This window comes from Oncorhynchus kisutch, linkage group LG14 (genome assembly GCF_002021735.2).
Source record: "Oncorhynchus kisutch isolate 150728-3 linkage group LG14, Okis_V2, whole genome shotgun sequence".
Classification (NCBI taxonomy): Eukaryota; Metazoa; Chordata; class Actinopteri; order Salmoniformes; family Salmonidae; genus Oncorhynchus; species Oncorhynchus kisutch.
This window is the reverse complement of record NC_034187.2, coordinates 567,610-584,855: the sequence shown is the minus strand read 5'-3', so window position 1 is coordinate 584,855 and position 17,246 is coordinate 567,610. Positions and strand designations below refer to the sequence as shown.

The following is a 17,246-nucleotide window of genomic DNA, read 5'->3' as shown; positions in this document are numbered from 1 at the left end:
AACATGTACTGCGAGCATGCACTGACCAACTCCACCCTCTGCAACTGGATCCTAGACTTCCTGACAGGCCGCCCCCAGGTGGTAAGGGTAGGTAACAGCACATCTGCCACGGTGATCTGCAACACAGGAGCCCCTCAGAGGTGCGTGCTCAGTCCCCTCCTGTACTCCCTGTTAACTCATGACTGCACGGCCTGGTTCCAGGACAATAACCTCTCTCAACGTGACCAAGTCAAAGGAGTGTGGACTACTGGAAAAAGAGGACCGAGCACACCCCCATTCTCATCGACGGGGCTGTAGTAGAGCTGGTTGAGAGCTTCAAGTTCCTTAGTGTCCACATCACCAACAGACTAATATGGTCCAAACACACCAAGACAGTCGTGAAGAGGGCGCGACAACACCTATTCCCCCTCAGGAGACTGAAAAGATTTAGCATGGGTCCTCAGATCCTCAAAAGGTTCTACAGCTGCACCATCGAGAGCATCCTGACTGGTTACATCACTGCCTAGTATGGCAACTGCTCGGCCTCCGACCGCAGGGCCCTACAGAGGGTAGTGCGTACGGCCCAGTGCATCATTGGGGCCAAGCCTTCTGACATCCAGGCCATCTATTTACCAGGCGGTGTCAGAGGAAGGCCCTAAAAACTGTCAAAGACCCCAGCCATCCTAGTCATAGACTGTTCTCTCTGCTACCACACGGCAAGCGGTACTGGAGCGTCAAGTCTAGGTCTAAGAGGCTTCTAAACAGCTTCTACCCCCCAGCCATAAGACTCCTGCATATATATTTTTTAAATGCATTGTTGGTTAGGGGCTCGTATATAAGCATTTCACTGTAAGCGCATGTGATTAATACAATTTAATTTAATTTGATTTGAGATAGCTGACAGCAGACAGACAGTAAGACAGACAGACAGACAGACAGACAGGACAAAGGCGTGTATAGAGCCAACTACATAGACTGAAGTCACGTCAGTTCCGTAAGGGCCGAGCTTATCAAGTCTCTAGTTGTCTGGTAACCTGACCTCATGTGCATTGACTGAATGTGCTGTCAGTGTTGGATGTGGGTGTACCTGGGGATGGCAGGGATTCAGGTAGACAGCTCTTGCGTGACTCGCACCTGGTTGGGTCAGCGCAATTGGGTCGGCAATGTTCAGTGGGGGCCCGATTCTGACTTAGAAAATTACACCTGTTTTCCAGACTTACCTTGAAGGTGTGTAACAGGCTTTGCAGGCGTGGTTCCCTTGCGCACACTGAATAAATATAATTAAACTGCTGAAAACCTTCCTCTTTGCTGGCCAACAGAATTTCTTGTTTCATTCAATGGAGTTTTCAGTACATTTTATCTTAAGCCATCCCTTTAAATACGGTGCACCTTTAATTATAATTTTGTGGACAGAATCACTGGAAGACATGGAGAGAACAGGGTCAGAAAATAGGGATCAATGAAAGAAACATATCTATGCATCTTTGTCTCTGTTTCAGCACCAACTGGTAGATTTAAAAATACTCTGATCTTGGAGATTATTGAGGCACATTTTGAGGTTAGGAAAGTATTGATGAATCAGTGGTTTGATTCATCCTGAAAGTTGTCATGTTCAAGTGCAATCCATGAAATATTGGAAGGTGTAAGAAAGTGTACAATAGGGGTTGAACAATAGTCCTATAAACCCTAAACCTCACTAATCATGGAACTGTATGACAGCGGTCCAGTCGTTGTGAACCGTACACCAGGCTCCAGGTTTATCCTGCTGCGTCCGAGTTCCAGGTTGATATAATTTTCAGTTTGCTTCCAGGTGGCGGGTTTCGCATTAGACTCCAGGGAGCACAATGAAAAATCATCTAAAACAATTGCTATGTGCACCCAGCTCTTATCAATAGCTTCATTACTATGGTGTATCTGTAGACACCTCCACCACATCTTCATTAAAAAATCTGAAGTCCTGAAGACGTGAATTACAGATGTATAACAGCTGAATAGCAGGTGAATAGCAGGTGAATAGCAGGTGAATAGCAGGTGAATAACAGGTGTATAACAGGTGTATAGCAGGTGCATAACAGGTGTATAACAGGTATATAGCAGGTGTATATCAGGTGAATAGCAGGTGAATAGCAGGTGTATAACAGGTGAATAGCAGGTGTATAACAGGTGAATAGCAGGTGTATAGCAGGTGTATAGCAGGTGAATAACAGGTGTACAACAGGTGTATAGCAGGTGAATAACAGGTGTATAGCAGGTGGATAACAGGTGTATAACAGGTGTATAGCAGGTGAATAACAGGTGTATAGCAGGTGTATAACAGGTGAATAGCAGGTGAATAGCAGGTGTATAGCAGGTGAATAACAGGTGTATAACAGGTGTATAGCAGGTGAATAACAGGTGTATAGCAGGTGAATAACAGGTGTATAACAGGTGAATAGCGGGTGTATAGCAGGTGTATAGCAGGTGTATAGCAGGTGAATAACAGGTGTATAACAGGTGTATAGCAGGTGAATAACAGGTGTATAGCAGGTGAATAACAGGTGTATAACAGGTGTATAGCAGGTGAATAACAGGTGTATAGCAGGTGAATAACGGGTGTATAACAGGTGTATAGCAGGTGAATAGCAGGTGTATAGCAGTTGTATAGCAGGTGAATAACAGGTGTATAACAGGTGTATAGCAGGTGAATAACAGGTGTATAGCAGGTGAATAACGGGTGTATAACAGGTGTATAACAGGTGAATAGCAGGTGAATAACAGGTGTATAACAGGTGTATAGCAGGTGTATAGCAGGTGAATAACAGGTGTATAACAGGTGTATAACAGGTGAATAACAGGTGTATAGCAGGTGAATAGCACTTTATTCATTGTAGGTCAAGAGAACAGTTCATAAAAAGGGAATTACGTTCCCTAACTAGTGTTGGAAATGGGACTTGGGTGACAAACAAAAGATGATAATACGAAAACCTACAAAAAGACGTCTCAAACCCCACATTAAAAAATACTATAGTTTACTATAGCATACTATATTACACACTGGAGTATACACTACTAAAGTGTGGGGTCACTTAGAAACATCCTTGTTTTTGAAAGAAAAGCAAATTAAAATAACATCAAATTGATCAGAAGTACAGTGTAGACATTGTTAATGTTGTGAATGACTATTGTAGCTGGAAGTGGCAGATTTTTTATGGAATATCTACATAGCTGTACAGAGGCCCATTATCAGCAACCATCACTCCTGTGTTCCAATGGCACGTTGTGTTAGCTAGCCACACCTCTCCTAAACAGGTGTTCTACTCTGCTAGCCAGCACCTCTGCCAACCAGGTGTTCTACTCTGCTAGCCAACACCTCTCCTAAACAGGTGTTCTACTCTGCTAGCCAACACCTCTCCTAAACAGGTGTTCTACTCTGCTAGCCAGCACCTCACCTAAACAGGTGTTCTACTCTGCTAGCCAGCACCTCACCTAAACAGGTGTTCTACTCTGCTAGCCAGCACCTCTCCTAAACAGGTGTTCTACTCTGCTAGCCAACACCTCTCTTAAACAGGTGTACTACTCTGCTAGCCAGCACCTCTCCTAACCAGGTGTTCTACTCTGCTAGCCAACACCTCTCTTAAACAGGTGTACTACTCTGCTAGCCAGCACCTCTCCTAACCAGGTGTTCTACTCTGCTAGCCCACACCTCTCCTAAACAGGTGTACTACTCTGCTAGCCAACACCTCTCTTAAACAGGTGTTCTACTCTGCTAGCCAGCACCTCTCCTAACCAGGTGTTCTACTCTGCTAGCCAACACCTCTCCTAAACAGGTGTTCTACTCTAAACAGGTGTTCTACTCTACTAGCCCACACCTCTCCTAAACAGGTGTTCTACTCTGCTAGCCACACCTCTCCTAAACAGGTGTTCTACTCTGCTAGCCCACACCTCTCCTAAACAGGTGTTCTACTCTGCTAGCCAACACCTCTCTTAAACAGGTGTGCGTTTCTTTTGCTTCCAGACTTACCTACCTACTACATAACAGTTAACTAACCCTGTTTTAAAGATGTGTATTGTACTGTACTGACTCACTGACTGAGTGACTGTCTGCCTGTATGTCTGACTGAGTGACTGAGTGACTGACTGCCTGAATGACTAACTGAATGACTGAGTGACTGACACTGACTGCAAATAATGTGTTTTAGGAAAATGAGGGATTGTGACTGACTGACTGATGTCTGTCTGTATGTCTGACTGACTGACTGTTTGACTGGCTGTCTGTATGTCTGACTGAGTAACTAACTGACTGACTGTCTGTCTGTTGTGTCTCTGTGTTTCAGGACAGTGAGAGGTATATCTGGGGTTGTTTCTATGGTGACGGAGGCAGTGATTCTGTTGGATACCCATGATGCACCGGTACGATGCCTGAGTCGGAGACAGGTCTAGTAGCTCAGCACATCACTGTGGAGACCAGAGGAATAGTTGCTATGTGGTGTTCTCTCTGGCTCTCCCTCCTCCTATACCCTCTCTCCGTCTCTACAGCCAGATTACCCACAGTACTGCCAACAGGTAAATACACTCCTCTCTCTCTCTCTCTCTCTCTCTCTCTCTCTCTCTCTCTCTCTCTCTCTCTCTCTCTGCATGACGTAATAATGTACGTATTGCCAAAGCTTATTTTGGATATTTACAATATTAAGGGGACAACAGTAACAACAATAATCAAGGGTCAAAATAACCAGACATTCAACTATAACAATAAGCATAGAGGACATGGTTGGTCTGTCAGACACTGTCCCTCATCTTATGGCAGGCAGCAATGGTCTGTCAGACACTGTCCCTCATCTTATAGCAGGCAGCAATGGTCTGTCAGACACTGTCCCTCATACTATAGCAGGCAGCAATGGTCTGTCAGACACTGTCCCTCATCTTATGGCAGGCAGCAATGGTCTGTCAGACACTGTCCCTCATCTTATAGCAGGCAGCAATGGTCTGTCAGACACTGTCCCTCATCTTATAGCAGGCAGCAATGGTCTGTCAGACACTGTCCCTCATCCTATAGCAGGCAGCAATGGTCTGTCAGACACTGTCCCTCATCTTATGGCAGGCAGCAATGGTCTGTCAGACACTGTCCCTCATCCTATAGCAGGCAGCAATGGTCTGTCAGACACTGTCCCTCATCTTATGGCAGGCAGTAATGGTCTGTCAGACACTGTCCCTCATCTTATAGCAGGCAGCAATGGTCTGTCAGACACTGTCCCTCATCCTATAGCAGGCAGCAATGGTCTGTCAGACACTGTCCCTCATCTTATAGCAGGCAGCAATGGTCTGTCAGACACTGTCCCTCATCTTATAGCAGGCAGCAATGGTCTGTCAGACACTGTCCCTCATCTTATGGCAGGCAGCAATGGTCTGTCAGACACTGTCCCTCATCTTATGGCAGGCAGCAATGGTCTGTCAGACACTGTCCCTCATCTTATAGCAGGCAGCAATGGTCTGTCAGACACTGTCCCTCATCTTATGGCAGGCAGCAATGGTCTGTCAGACACTGTCCCTCATCTTATGGCAGGCAGCAATGGTCTGCCAGACACTGTCCCTCATCTTATGGCAGGCAGCAATGGTCTGTCAGACACTGTCCCTCATCTTATAGCAGGCAGCAATGGTCTGTCAGACACTGTCCCTCATCTTATAGCAGGCAGCAATGGTCTGTCAGACACTGTCCCTCATCTTATGGCAGGCAGCAATGGTCTGTCAGACACTGTCCCTCATCTTATGGCAGGCAGCAATGGTCTGTCAGACACTGTCCCTCATCTTATAGCAGGCAGCAATGGTCTGTCAGACACTGTCCCTCATCTTATGGCAGGCAGCAATGGTCTGTCAGACACTGTCCCTCATCTTATGGCAGGCAGCAATGGTCTGCCAGACACTGTCCCTCATCTTATGGCAGGCAGCAATGGTCTGTCAGACACTGTCCCTCATCTTATAGCAGGCAGCAATGGTCTGTTAGACACTGTCCCTCATCTTATGGCAGGCAGCAATGGTCTGTCAGACACTGTCCCTCATCTTATGGCAGGCAGCAATGGTCTGTCAGACACTGTCCCTCATCTTATGGCAGGCAGCAATGGTCTGCCAGACACTGTCCCTCATCTTATGGCAGGCAGCAATGGTCTGCCAGACACTGTCCCTCATCTTATGGCAGGCAGCAATGGTCTGTCAGACACTGTCCCTCATCTTATGGCAGGCAGCAATGGTCTGTCAGACACTGTCCCTCATCTTATGGCAGGCAGCAATGGTCTGCCAGACACTGTCCCTCATCTTATAGCTGGCAGCAATGGTCTGTCAGACACTGTCCCTCATCTTATGGCAGGCAGCAATGGTCTGTCAGACACTGTCCCTCATCTTATAGCAGGCAGCAATGGTCTGTTAGACACTGTCCCTCATCTTATGGCAGGCAGCAATGGTCTGTTAGACACTGTCCCTCATCTTATGGCAGGCAGCAATGGTCTGTCAGACACTGTCCCTCATCTTATGGCAGGCAGCAATGGTCTGTCAGACACTGTCCCTCATCTTATGGCAGGCAGCAATGGTCTGTCAGACACTGTCCCTCATCTTATGGCAGGCAGCAATGGTCTGTCAGACACTGTCCCTCATCTTATGGCAGGCAGCAATGGTCTGCCAGACACTGTCCCTCATCTTATAGCAGGCAGCAATGGTCTGTCAGACACTGTCCCTCATCTTATGGCAGGCAGCAATGGTCTGTCAGACACTGTCCCTCATCTTATAGCAGGCAGCAATGGTCTGTTAGACACTGTCCCTCATCTTATGGCAGGCAGCAATGGTCTGTTAGACACTGTCCCTCATCTTATGGCAGGCAGCAATGGTCTGTCAGACACTGTCCCTCATCTTATGGCAGGCAGCAATGGTCTGTCAGACACTGTCCCTCATCTTATGGCAGGCAGCAATGGTCTGTCAGACACTGTCCCTCATCTTATGGCAGGCAGCAATGGTCTGTCAGACACTGTCCCTCATCTTATAGCAGGCAGCAATGGTCTGTCAGACACTGTCCCTCATCTTATGGCAGGCAGCAATGGTCTGTCAGACACTGTCCCTCATCTTATAGCAGGCAGCAATGGTCTGTCAGACACTGTCCCTCATCTTATAGCAGGCAGCAATGGTCTGTCAGACACTGTCCCTCATCTTATGGCAGGCAGCAATGGTCTGTCAGACACTGTCCCTCATCTTATGGCAGGCAGCAATGGTCTGTCAGACACTGTCCCTCATCTTATGGCAGGCAGCAATGGTCTGTCAGACACTGTCCCTCATCTTATGGCAGGCAGCAATGGTCTGTCAGACACTGTCCCTCATCTTATGGCAGGCAGCAATGGTCTGCCAGACACTGTCCCTCATCTTATGGCAGGCAGCAATGGTCTGTTAGACACTGTCCCTCATCTTATGGCAGGCAGCAATGGTCTGTTAGACACTGTCCCTCATCTTATGGCAGGCAGCAATGGTCTGTTAGACACTGTCCCTCATCTTATGGCAGGCAGCAATGGTCTGTCAGACACTGTCCCTCATCTTATGGCAGGCAGCAATGGTCTGTCAGACACTGTCCCTCATCTTATGGCAGGCAGCAATGGTCTGTCAGACACTGTCCCTCATCTTATGGCAGGCAGCAATGTAGTGCTCTGCCAACCCACATAGAGGACATGTGCAGGTTGATTGGTCTGCCAGACACTGCCAGGTTTTCCTGCGTCTACCCTTCTTAATGGCAAGGCTGTGCTCATTGAGCCTGTACGTTGTCAAGGTTTTTCTAAGGTTTTGAAAAGTAACCATGGTCAAAGACTTTGCTAAGGTGTACGGTGAATTTAGGGCCAGATAGCGCTGCATTTTGCTTGTGCTTGTGTGTCCCAATAGGTAATGTAGTTTAGTTTTGACTGTTGTTGTAACTTGTTTTCTGATTGATTGGATGTTCTGGTCCTGAGGCTTCAGTGCATTAGTAGAACAGGTTTGTGAACTCAGCCCCAGGACCAGCTGGGTGAGGAAACTATTTTCTTTGCTCAGCTCTTGGCATTGCAGGGCTTGGTAATGATATGAGAGGGGGTCACTGTATTTTAGATGATTCCAAAGCTTAATTGCTCTCTTTGGAGTGTGTATTATTAGTGGATATTGGCCTAATTCTGCCCTGCATTCATCGTTTGTAGTTTTCCTCTGGACATGTAGGAGAATCTTACAGAACTCTCCATGCAGGGTTTGTAGTTTTCCTCTGGACATGTGGGAGAATCTTACAGAACTCTCCATGCAGGGTTTCAAATGGGGTGTTTGTCCCATTGGGTAAAATCTTGTTTTGCAAGTGGTTCCCACACCTCGCTGCTATAAAGTGCATTTTTATAGGTATTTCAATTTGAATTCATTTGTTAATGGTGTAGAATGCCCTGCCGGTTTTCACTCTCAGTTCATTAACTTCCTCATTTAGGTGCCCAGTAGAGCTTATATTTAAACCTCAGGAACTGTAGTCTGTACAGTACTCTATATATTTAAACCTAAGTACTTGTAGTGTGTGCAGTACTCTATATATTTAAACCTAAGTCATTTTAGTGTGTGCAGTACTCTACATATTTAAACCTAAGTACTTGTAGTGTGTGCAGTACTCTACATATTTAAACCTAATAACTTGTAGTGTGTACAGAACTCTACATATTTAAACCTAATAACTTGTAGTGTGTAGAGTACTCTACATATTTAAACCTAAGTACTTGTAGTGTGTGCAGTACTCTACATATTTAAACCTAAGTACTTGTAGTGTGTGCAGTACTCTATATATTTAAACCTAAGTACTTGTAGTGTGTGCAGTACTCTATATATTTAAACCTAATAACTTGTAGTGTGTGCAGTACTCTACATATTTAAACCTAATAACTTGTAGTGTGTACAGTACTCTATATATTTAAACCTAAGAACTTGTAGTGTGTGCAGTACTCTATATATTTAAACCTAAGAACTTGTAGTGTGTGCAGTACTCTATATATTTAAACCTAATAACTTGTAGTGTGTGCAGTACTCTATATATTTAAACCTAAGTCATTTTAGTGTGTGCAGTACTCTACATATTTAAACCTAAGTACTTGTAGTGTGTGCAGTACTCTACATATTTAAACCTAATAACTTGTAGTGTGTACAGAACTCTACATATTTAAACCTAATAACTTGTAGTGTGTACAGTACTCTACATATTTAAACCTAAGTACTTATGCTGCAGTAGTTTATGTGTCGGGGGGCTGGGGTCAGTTTGTTATATCTGGAGTACTTCTCCTGTCCTATTCGGTGTCCTGTGTGAATCTAAGTGTGCGTTCTCTAATTCTCTCCTTCTCTCTTTCTTTCTCTCTCTCGGAGGACCTGAGCCCTAGGACCATGCCCCAGGACTACCTGACATGATGACTCCTTGCTGTCCCCAGTCCACCTGGCCATGCTGCTGTTCCAGTTTCAACTGACCTGAGCCCTAGGACCATGCCCCAGGACTACCTGACATGATGACTCCTTGCTGTCCCCAGTCTACCTGGCCATGCTGCTGCTCCAGTTTCAACTTCCACCTGACTGTGCTGCTGCTCTAGTTTCAACTGTTCTGCCTTATTATTATTCGACCATGCTGGTCATTTATGAACATTGAACATCTTGACCATGTTCTGTTATAATCTCCACCCGGCACAGCCAGAAGAGGACTGGCCACCCCACATAGCCTGGTTCCTCTCTAGGTTTCTTCCTAGGTATTGGCCTTTCTAGGGAGTTTTTCCTAGCCACTGTGCTTCTCCACCTGCATTGCTTGCTGTTTGGGGTTTTAGGCTGGGTTTCTGTACAGCACTTTGAGATATCAGCTGATGTACGAAGGGCTATATAAATAAATTTGATTTGATTTGATTTGAAGTACTTGTAGTGTGTACAGTACTCTACATATTTAAACCTAAGAACTTGTAGTGTGTGCAGTACTCTACATATTTAAACCTAAGTACTTGTAGTGTGTGCAGTACTCTATATATTTAAACCTAAGTACTTGTAGTGTGTGCAGTACTCTATATATTTAAACCTAAGTCATTTTAGTGTGTGCAGTACTCTACATATTTAAACCTAAGTACTTGTAGTGTGTGCAGTACTCTACATATTTAAACCTAATAACTTGTAGTGTGTACAGAACTCTACATATTTAAACCTAATAACTTGTAGTGTGTACAGTACTCTACATATTTAAACCTAAGTATTTATGCTGCAGTAGTTTATGTGTCGGGGGGCTGGGGTCAGTTTGTTATATCTGGAGTACTTCTCCTGTCCTATTCGGTGTCCTGTGTGAATCTAAGTGTGCGTTCTCTAATTCTCTCCTTCTCTCTTTCTTTCTCTCTCTCGGAGGACCTGAGCCCTAGGACCATGCCCCAGGACTACCTGACATGATGACTCCTTGCTGTCCCCAGTCCACCTGGCCATGCTGCTGTTCCAGTTTCAACTGACCTGAGCCCTAGGACCATGCCCCAGGACTACCTGACATGATGACTCCTTGCTGTCCCCAGTCTACCTGGCCATGCTGCTGCTCCAGTTTCAACTTCCACCTGACTGTGCTGCTGCTCTAGTTTCAACTGTTCTGCCTTATTATTATTCGACCATGCTGGTCATTTATGAACATTGAACATCTTGACCATGTTCTGTTATAATCTCCACCCGGCACAGCCAGAAGAGGACTGGCCACCCCACATAGCCTGGTTCCTCTCTAGGTTTCTTCCTAGGTATTGGCCTTTCTAGGGAGTTTTTCCTAGCCACTGTGCTTCTCCACCTGCATTGCTTGCTGTTTGGGGTTTTAGGCTGGGTTTCTGTACAGCACTTTGAGATATCAGCTGATGTACGAAGGGCTATATAAATAAATTTGATTTGATTTGATTTGAAGTACTTGTAGTGTGTACAGTACTCTACATATTTAAACCTAAGTACTTGTAGTGTGTACAGTACTCTACATATTTAAACCTAAGTACTTGTAGTGTGTGCAGTACTCTATATATTTAAACCTAAGTACTTGTAGTGTGTGCAGTACTCTATATATTTAAACCTAATAACTTGTAGTGTGTGCAGTACTCTACATATTTAAACCTAATAACTTGTAGTGTGTACAGTACTCTATATATTTAAACCTAAGAACTTGTAGTGTGTGCAGTACTCTATATATTTAAACCTAAGAACTTGTAGTGTGTGCAGTACTCTATATATTTAAACCTAATAACTTGTAGTGTGTGCAGTACTCTATATATTTAAACCTAAGTACTTGTAGTGTGTGCAGTACTCTATATATTTAAACCTAATAACTTGTAGTGTGTACAGTACTCTATATATTTAAACCTAATAACTTGTAGTGTGTACAGTACTCTACATATTTAAACCTAAGTACTTGTAGTGTGTACAGTACTCTACATATTTAAACCTAAGTACTTGTAGTGTGTGCAGTACTCTACATATTTAAACCTAAGTACTTGTAGTGTGTGCAGTACTCTACATATTTAAACCTAAGTACTTGTAGTGTGTGCAGTACTCTACATATTTAAACCTAAGTACTTGTAGTGTGTACAGTACTCTACATATTTAAACCTAAGTACTTGTAGTGTGTGCAGTACTCTACATATTTAAACCTAAGTACTTGTAGTGTGTGCAGTACTCTATATATTTAAACCTAAGTACTTGTAGTGTGTGCAGTACTCTATATATTTAAACCTAATAACTTGTAGTGTGTGCAGTACTCTACATATTTAAACCTAATAACTTGTAGTGTGTACAGTACTCTATATATTTAAACCTAAGAACTTGTAGTGTGTGCAGTACTCTATATATTTAAACCTAAGAACTTGTAGTGTGTGCAGTACTCTATATATTTAAACCTAATAACTTGTAGTGTGTACAGTACTCTACATATTTAAACCTAAGTACTTGTAGCGTGTACAGTACTCTACATATTTAAACCTAAGTACTTGTAGTGTGTGCAGTACTCTATATATTTAAACCTAAGTACTTGTAGTGTGTGCAGTACTCTATATATTTAAACCTAATAACTTGTAGTGTGTGCAGTACTCTACATATTTAAACCTAATAACTTGTAGTGTGTACAGTACTCTATATATTTAAACCTAAGAACTTGTAGTGTGTGCAGTACTCTATATATTTAAACCTAAGAACTTGTAGTGTGTGCAGTACTCTATATATTTAAACCTAATAACTTGTAGTGTGTGCAGTAATCTATATATTTAAACCTAAGTCATTTTAGTGTGTGCAGTACTCTACATATTTAAACCTAATAACTTGTAGTGTGTACAGAACTCTACATATTTAAACCTAATAACTTGTAGTGTGTACAGTACTCTACATATTTAAACCTAAGTACTTGTAGTGTGTACAGTACTCTACATATTTAAACCTAAGTACTTGTAGTGTGTACAGTACTCTACATATTTAAACCTAAGTACTTGTAGTGTGTGCAGTACTCTATATATTTAAACCTAAGTACTTGTAGTGTGTGCAGTACTCTATATATTTAAACCTAATAACTTGTAGTGTGTGCAGTACTCTACATATTTAAACCTAATGACTTGTAGTGTGTACAGTACTCTATATATTTAAACCTAAGAACTTGTAGTGTGTGCAGTACTCTATATATTTAAACCTAAGAACTTGTAGTGTGTGCAGTACTCTATATATTTAAACCTAATAACTTGTAGTGTGTGCAGTACTCTATATATTTAAACCTAAGTACTTGTAGTGTGTGCAGTACTCTATATATTTAAACCTAATAACTTGTAGTGTGTACAGTACTCTATATATTTAAACCTAATAACTTGTAGTGTGTACAGTACTCTACATATTTAAACCTAAGTACTTGTAGTGTGTACAGTACTCTACATATTTAAACCTAAGTACTTGTAGTGTGTGCAGTACTCTACATATTTAAACCTAAGTACTTGTAGTGTGTGCAGTACTCTACATATTTAAACCTAAGTACTTGTAGTGTGTGCAGTACTCTATATATTTAAACCTAAGTACTTGTAGTGTGTGCAGTACTCTACATATTTAAACCTAAGTACTTGTAGTGTGTGCAGTACTCTACATATTTAAACCTAATAACTTGTAGTGTGTACAGAACTCTACATATTTAAACCTAATAACTTGTAGTGTGTAGAGTACTCTACATATTTAAACCTAAGTACTTGTAGTGTGTACAGTACTCTACATATTTAAACCTAAGTACTTGTAGTGTGTGCAGTACTCTACATATTTAAACCTAAGTACTTGTAGTGTGTGCAGTACTCTATATATTTAAACCTAAGTACTTGTAGTGTGTGCAGTACTCTATATATTTAAACCTAATAACTTGTAGTGTGTGCAGTACTCTACATATTTAAACCTAATAACTTGTAGTGTGTACAGTACTCTATATATTTAAACCTAAGAACTTGTAGTGTGTGCAGTACTCTATATATTTAAACCTAAGAACTTGTAGTGTGTGCAGTACTCTATATATTTAAACCTAATAACTTGTAGTGTGTGCAGTACTCTATATATTTAAACCTAAGTCATTTTAGTGTGTGCAGTACTCTACATATTTAAACCTAAGTACTTGTAGTGTGTGCAGTACTCTACATATTTAAACCTAATAACTTGTAGTGTGTACAGAACTCTACATATTTAAACCTAATAACTTGTAGTGTGTACAGTACTCTACATATTTAAACCTAAGTACTTGTAGTGTGTACAGTACTCTACATATTTAAACCTAAGTACTTGTAGTGTGTACAGTACTCTACATATTTAAACCTAAGTACTTGTAGTGTGTGCAGTACTCTATATATTTAAACCTAAGTACTTGTAGTGTGTGCAGTACTCTATATATTTAAACCTAATAACTTGTAGTGTGTGCAGTACTCTACATATTTAAACCTAATAACTTGTAGTGTGTACAGTACTCTATATATTTAAACCTAAGAACTTGTAGTGTGTGCAGTACTCTATATATTTAAACCTAAGAACTTGTAGTGTGTGCAGTACTCTATATATTTAAACCTAATAACTTGTAGTGTGTGCAGTACTCTATATATTTAAACCTAAGTACTTGTAGTGTGTGCAGTACTCTATATATTTAAACCTAATAACTTGTAGTGTGTACAGTACTCTATATATTTAAACCTAATAACTTGTAGTGTGTACAGTACTCTACATATTTAAACCTAAGTACTTGTAGTGTGTACAGTACTCTACATATTTAAACCTAAGTACTTGTAGTGTGTGCAGTACTCTACATATTTAAACCTAAGTACTTGTAGTGTGTGCAGTACTCTATATATTTAAACCTAAGAACTTGTAGTGTGTGCAGTACTCTATATATTTAAACCTAATAACTTGTAGTGTGTGCAGTACTCTATATATTTAAACCTAAGTCATTTTAGTGTGTGCAGTACTCTACATATTTAAACCTAAGTACTTGTAGTGTGTGCAGTACTCTACATATTTAAACCTAATAACTTGTAGTGTGTACAGAACTCTACATATTTAAACCTAATAACTTGTAGTGTGTACAGTACTCTACATATTTAAACCTAAGTACTTGTAGTGTGTACAGTACTCTACATATTTAAACCTAAGTACTTGTAGTGTGTACAGTACTCTACATATTTAAACCTAAGTACTTGTAGTGTGTGCAGTACTCTATATATTTAAACCTAAGTACTTGTAGTGTGTGCAGTACTCTATATATTTAAACCTAATAACTTGTAGTGTGTGCAGTACTCTACATATTTAAACCTAATAACTTGTAGTGTGTACAGTACTCTATATATTTAAACCTAAGAACTTGTAGTGTGTGCAGTACTCTATATATTTAAACCTAAGAACTTGTAGTGTGTGCAGTACTCTATATATTTAAACCTAATAACTTGTAGTGTGTGCAGTACTCTATATATTTAAACCTAAGTACTTGTAGTGTGTGCAGTACTCTATATATTTAAACCTAATAACTTGTAGTGTGTACAGTACTCTATATATTTAAACCTAATAACTTGTAGTGTGTACAGTACTCTACATATTTAAACCTAAGTACTTGTAGTGTGTACAGTACTCTACATATTTAAACCTAAGTACTTGTAGTGTGTGCAGTACTCTACATATTTAAACCTAAGTACTTGTAGTGTGTGCAGTACTCTACATATTTAAACCTAAGTACTTGTAGTGTGTGCAGTACTCTACATATTTAAACCTAAGTACTTGTAGTGTGTACAGTACTCTACATATTTAAACCTAAGTACTTGTAGTGTGTGCAGTACTCTACATATTTAAACCTAAGTACTTGTAGTGTGTGCAGTACTCTATATATTTAAACCTAAGTACTTGTAGTGTGTGCAGTACTCTATATATTTAAACCTAATAACTTGTAGTGTGTGCAGTACTCTACATATTTAAACCTAATAACTTGTAGTGTGTACAGTACTCTATATATTTAAACCTAAGAACTTGTAGTGTGTGCAGTACTCTATATATTTAAACCTAAGAACTTGTAGTGTGTGCAGTACTCTATATATTTAAACCTAATAACTTGTAGTGTGTACAGTACTCTACATATTTAAACCTAAGTACTTGTAGCGTGTACAGTACTCTACATATTTAAACCTAAGTACTTGTAGTGTGTGCAGTACTCTATATATTTAAACCTAAGTACTTGTAGTGTGTGCAGTACTCTATATATTTAAACCTAATAACTTGTAGTGTGTGCAGTACTCTACATATTTAAACCTAATAACTTGTAGTGTGTACAGTACTCTATATATTTAAACCTAAGAACTTGTAGTGTGTGCAGTACTCTATATATTTAAACCTAAGAACTTGTAGTGTGTGCAGTACTCTATATATTTAAACCTAATAACTTGTAGTGTGTGCAGTACTCTATATATTTAAACCTAAGTCATTTTAGTGTGTGCAGTACTCTACATATTTAAACCTAATAACTTGTAGTGTGTACAGAACTCTACATATTTAAACCTAATAACTTGTAGTGTGTACAGTACTCTACATATTTAAACCTAAGTACTTGTAGTGTGTACAGTACTCTACATATTTAAACCTAAGTACTTGTAGTGTGTACAGTACTCTACATATTTAAACCTAAGTACTTGTAGTGTGTGCAGTACTCTATATATTTAAACCTAAGTACTTGTAGTGTGTGCAGTACTCTATATATTTAAACCTAATAACTTGTAGTGTGTGCAGTACTCTACATATTTAAACCTAATGACTTGTAGTGTGTACAGTACTCTATATATTTAAACCTAAGAACTTGTAGTGTGTGCAGTACTCTATATATTTAAACCTAAGAACTTGTAGTGTGTGCAGTACTCTATATATTTAAACCTAATAACTTGTAGTGTGTGCAGTACTCTATATATTTAAACCTAAGTACTTGTAGTGTGTGCAGTACTCTATATATTTAAACCTAATAACTTGTAGTGTGTACAGTACTCTATATATTTAAACCTAATAACTTGTAGTGTGTACAGTACTCTACATATTTAAACCTAAGTACTTGTAGTGTGTACAGTACTCTACATATTTAAACCTAAGTACTTGTAGTGTGTGCAGTACTCTACATATTTAAACCTAAGTACTTGTAGTGTGTGCAGTACTCTACATATTTAAACCTAAGTACTTGTAGTGTGTGCAGTACTCTATATATTTAAACCTAAGTACTTGTAGTGTGTGCAGTACTCTACATATTTAAACCTAAGTACTTGTAGTGTGTGCAGTACTCTACATATTTAAACCTAATAACTTGTAGTGTGTACAGAACTCTACATATTTAAACCTAATAACTTGTAGTGTGTAGAGTACTCTACATATTTAAACCTAAGTACTTGTAGTGTGTACAGTACTCTACATATTTAAACCTAAGTACTTGTAGTGTGTGCAGTACTCTACATATTTAAACCTAAGTACTTGTAGTGTGTGCAGTACTCTATATATTTAAACCTAAGTACTTGTAGTGTGTGCAGTACTCTATATATTTAAACCTAATAACTTGTAGTGTGTGCAGTACTCTACATATTTAAACCTAATAACTTGTAGTGTGTACAGTACTCTATATATTTAAACCTAAGAACTTGTAGTGTGTGCAGTACTCTATATATTTAAACCTAAGAACTTGTAGTGTGTGCAGTACTCTATATATTTAAACCTAATAACTTGTAGTGTGTGCAGTACTCTATATATTTAAACCTAAGTCATTTTAGTGTGTGCAG

At 40.2% G+C, this 17,246-nt stretch overlaps 1 protein-coding gene across 1 annotated transcript in view; it reads left to right on the top strand.

Annotated features, from left to right (window-relative positions):
* The window catches only part of fgfr3 (fibroblast growth factor receptor 3), a 229,702-nt gene that overhangs the window by 16,744 nt on the left and 195,712 nt on the right, over positions 1-17,246 (top strand). The window contains 1 exon segment of the mRNA XM_031787620.1: positions 4,293-4,521. Coding sequence (XP_031643480.1) covers positions 4,374-4,521 — 148 coding nt within the window. The 5' untranslated portion in view covers positions 4,293-4,373.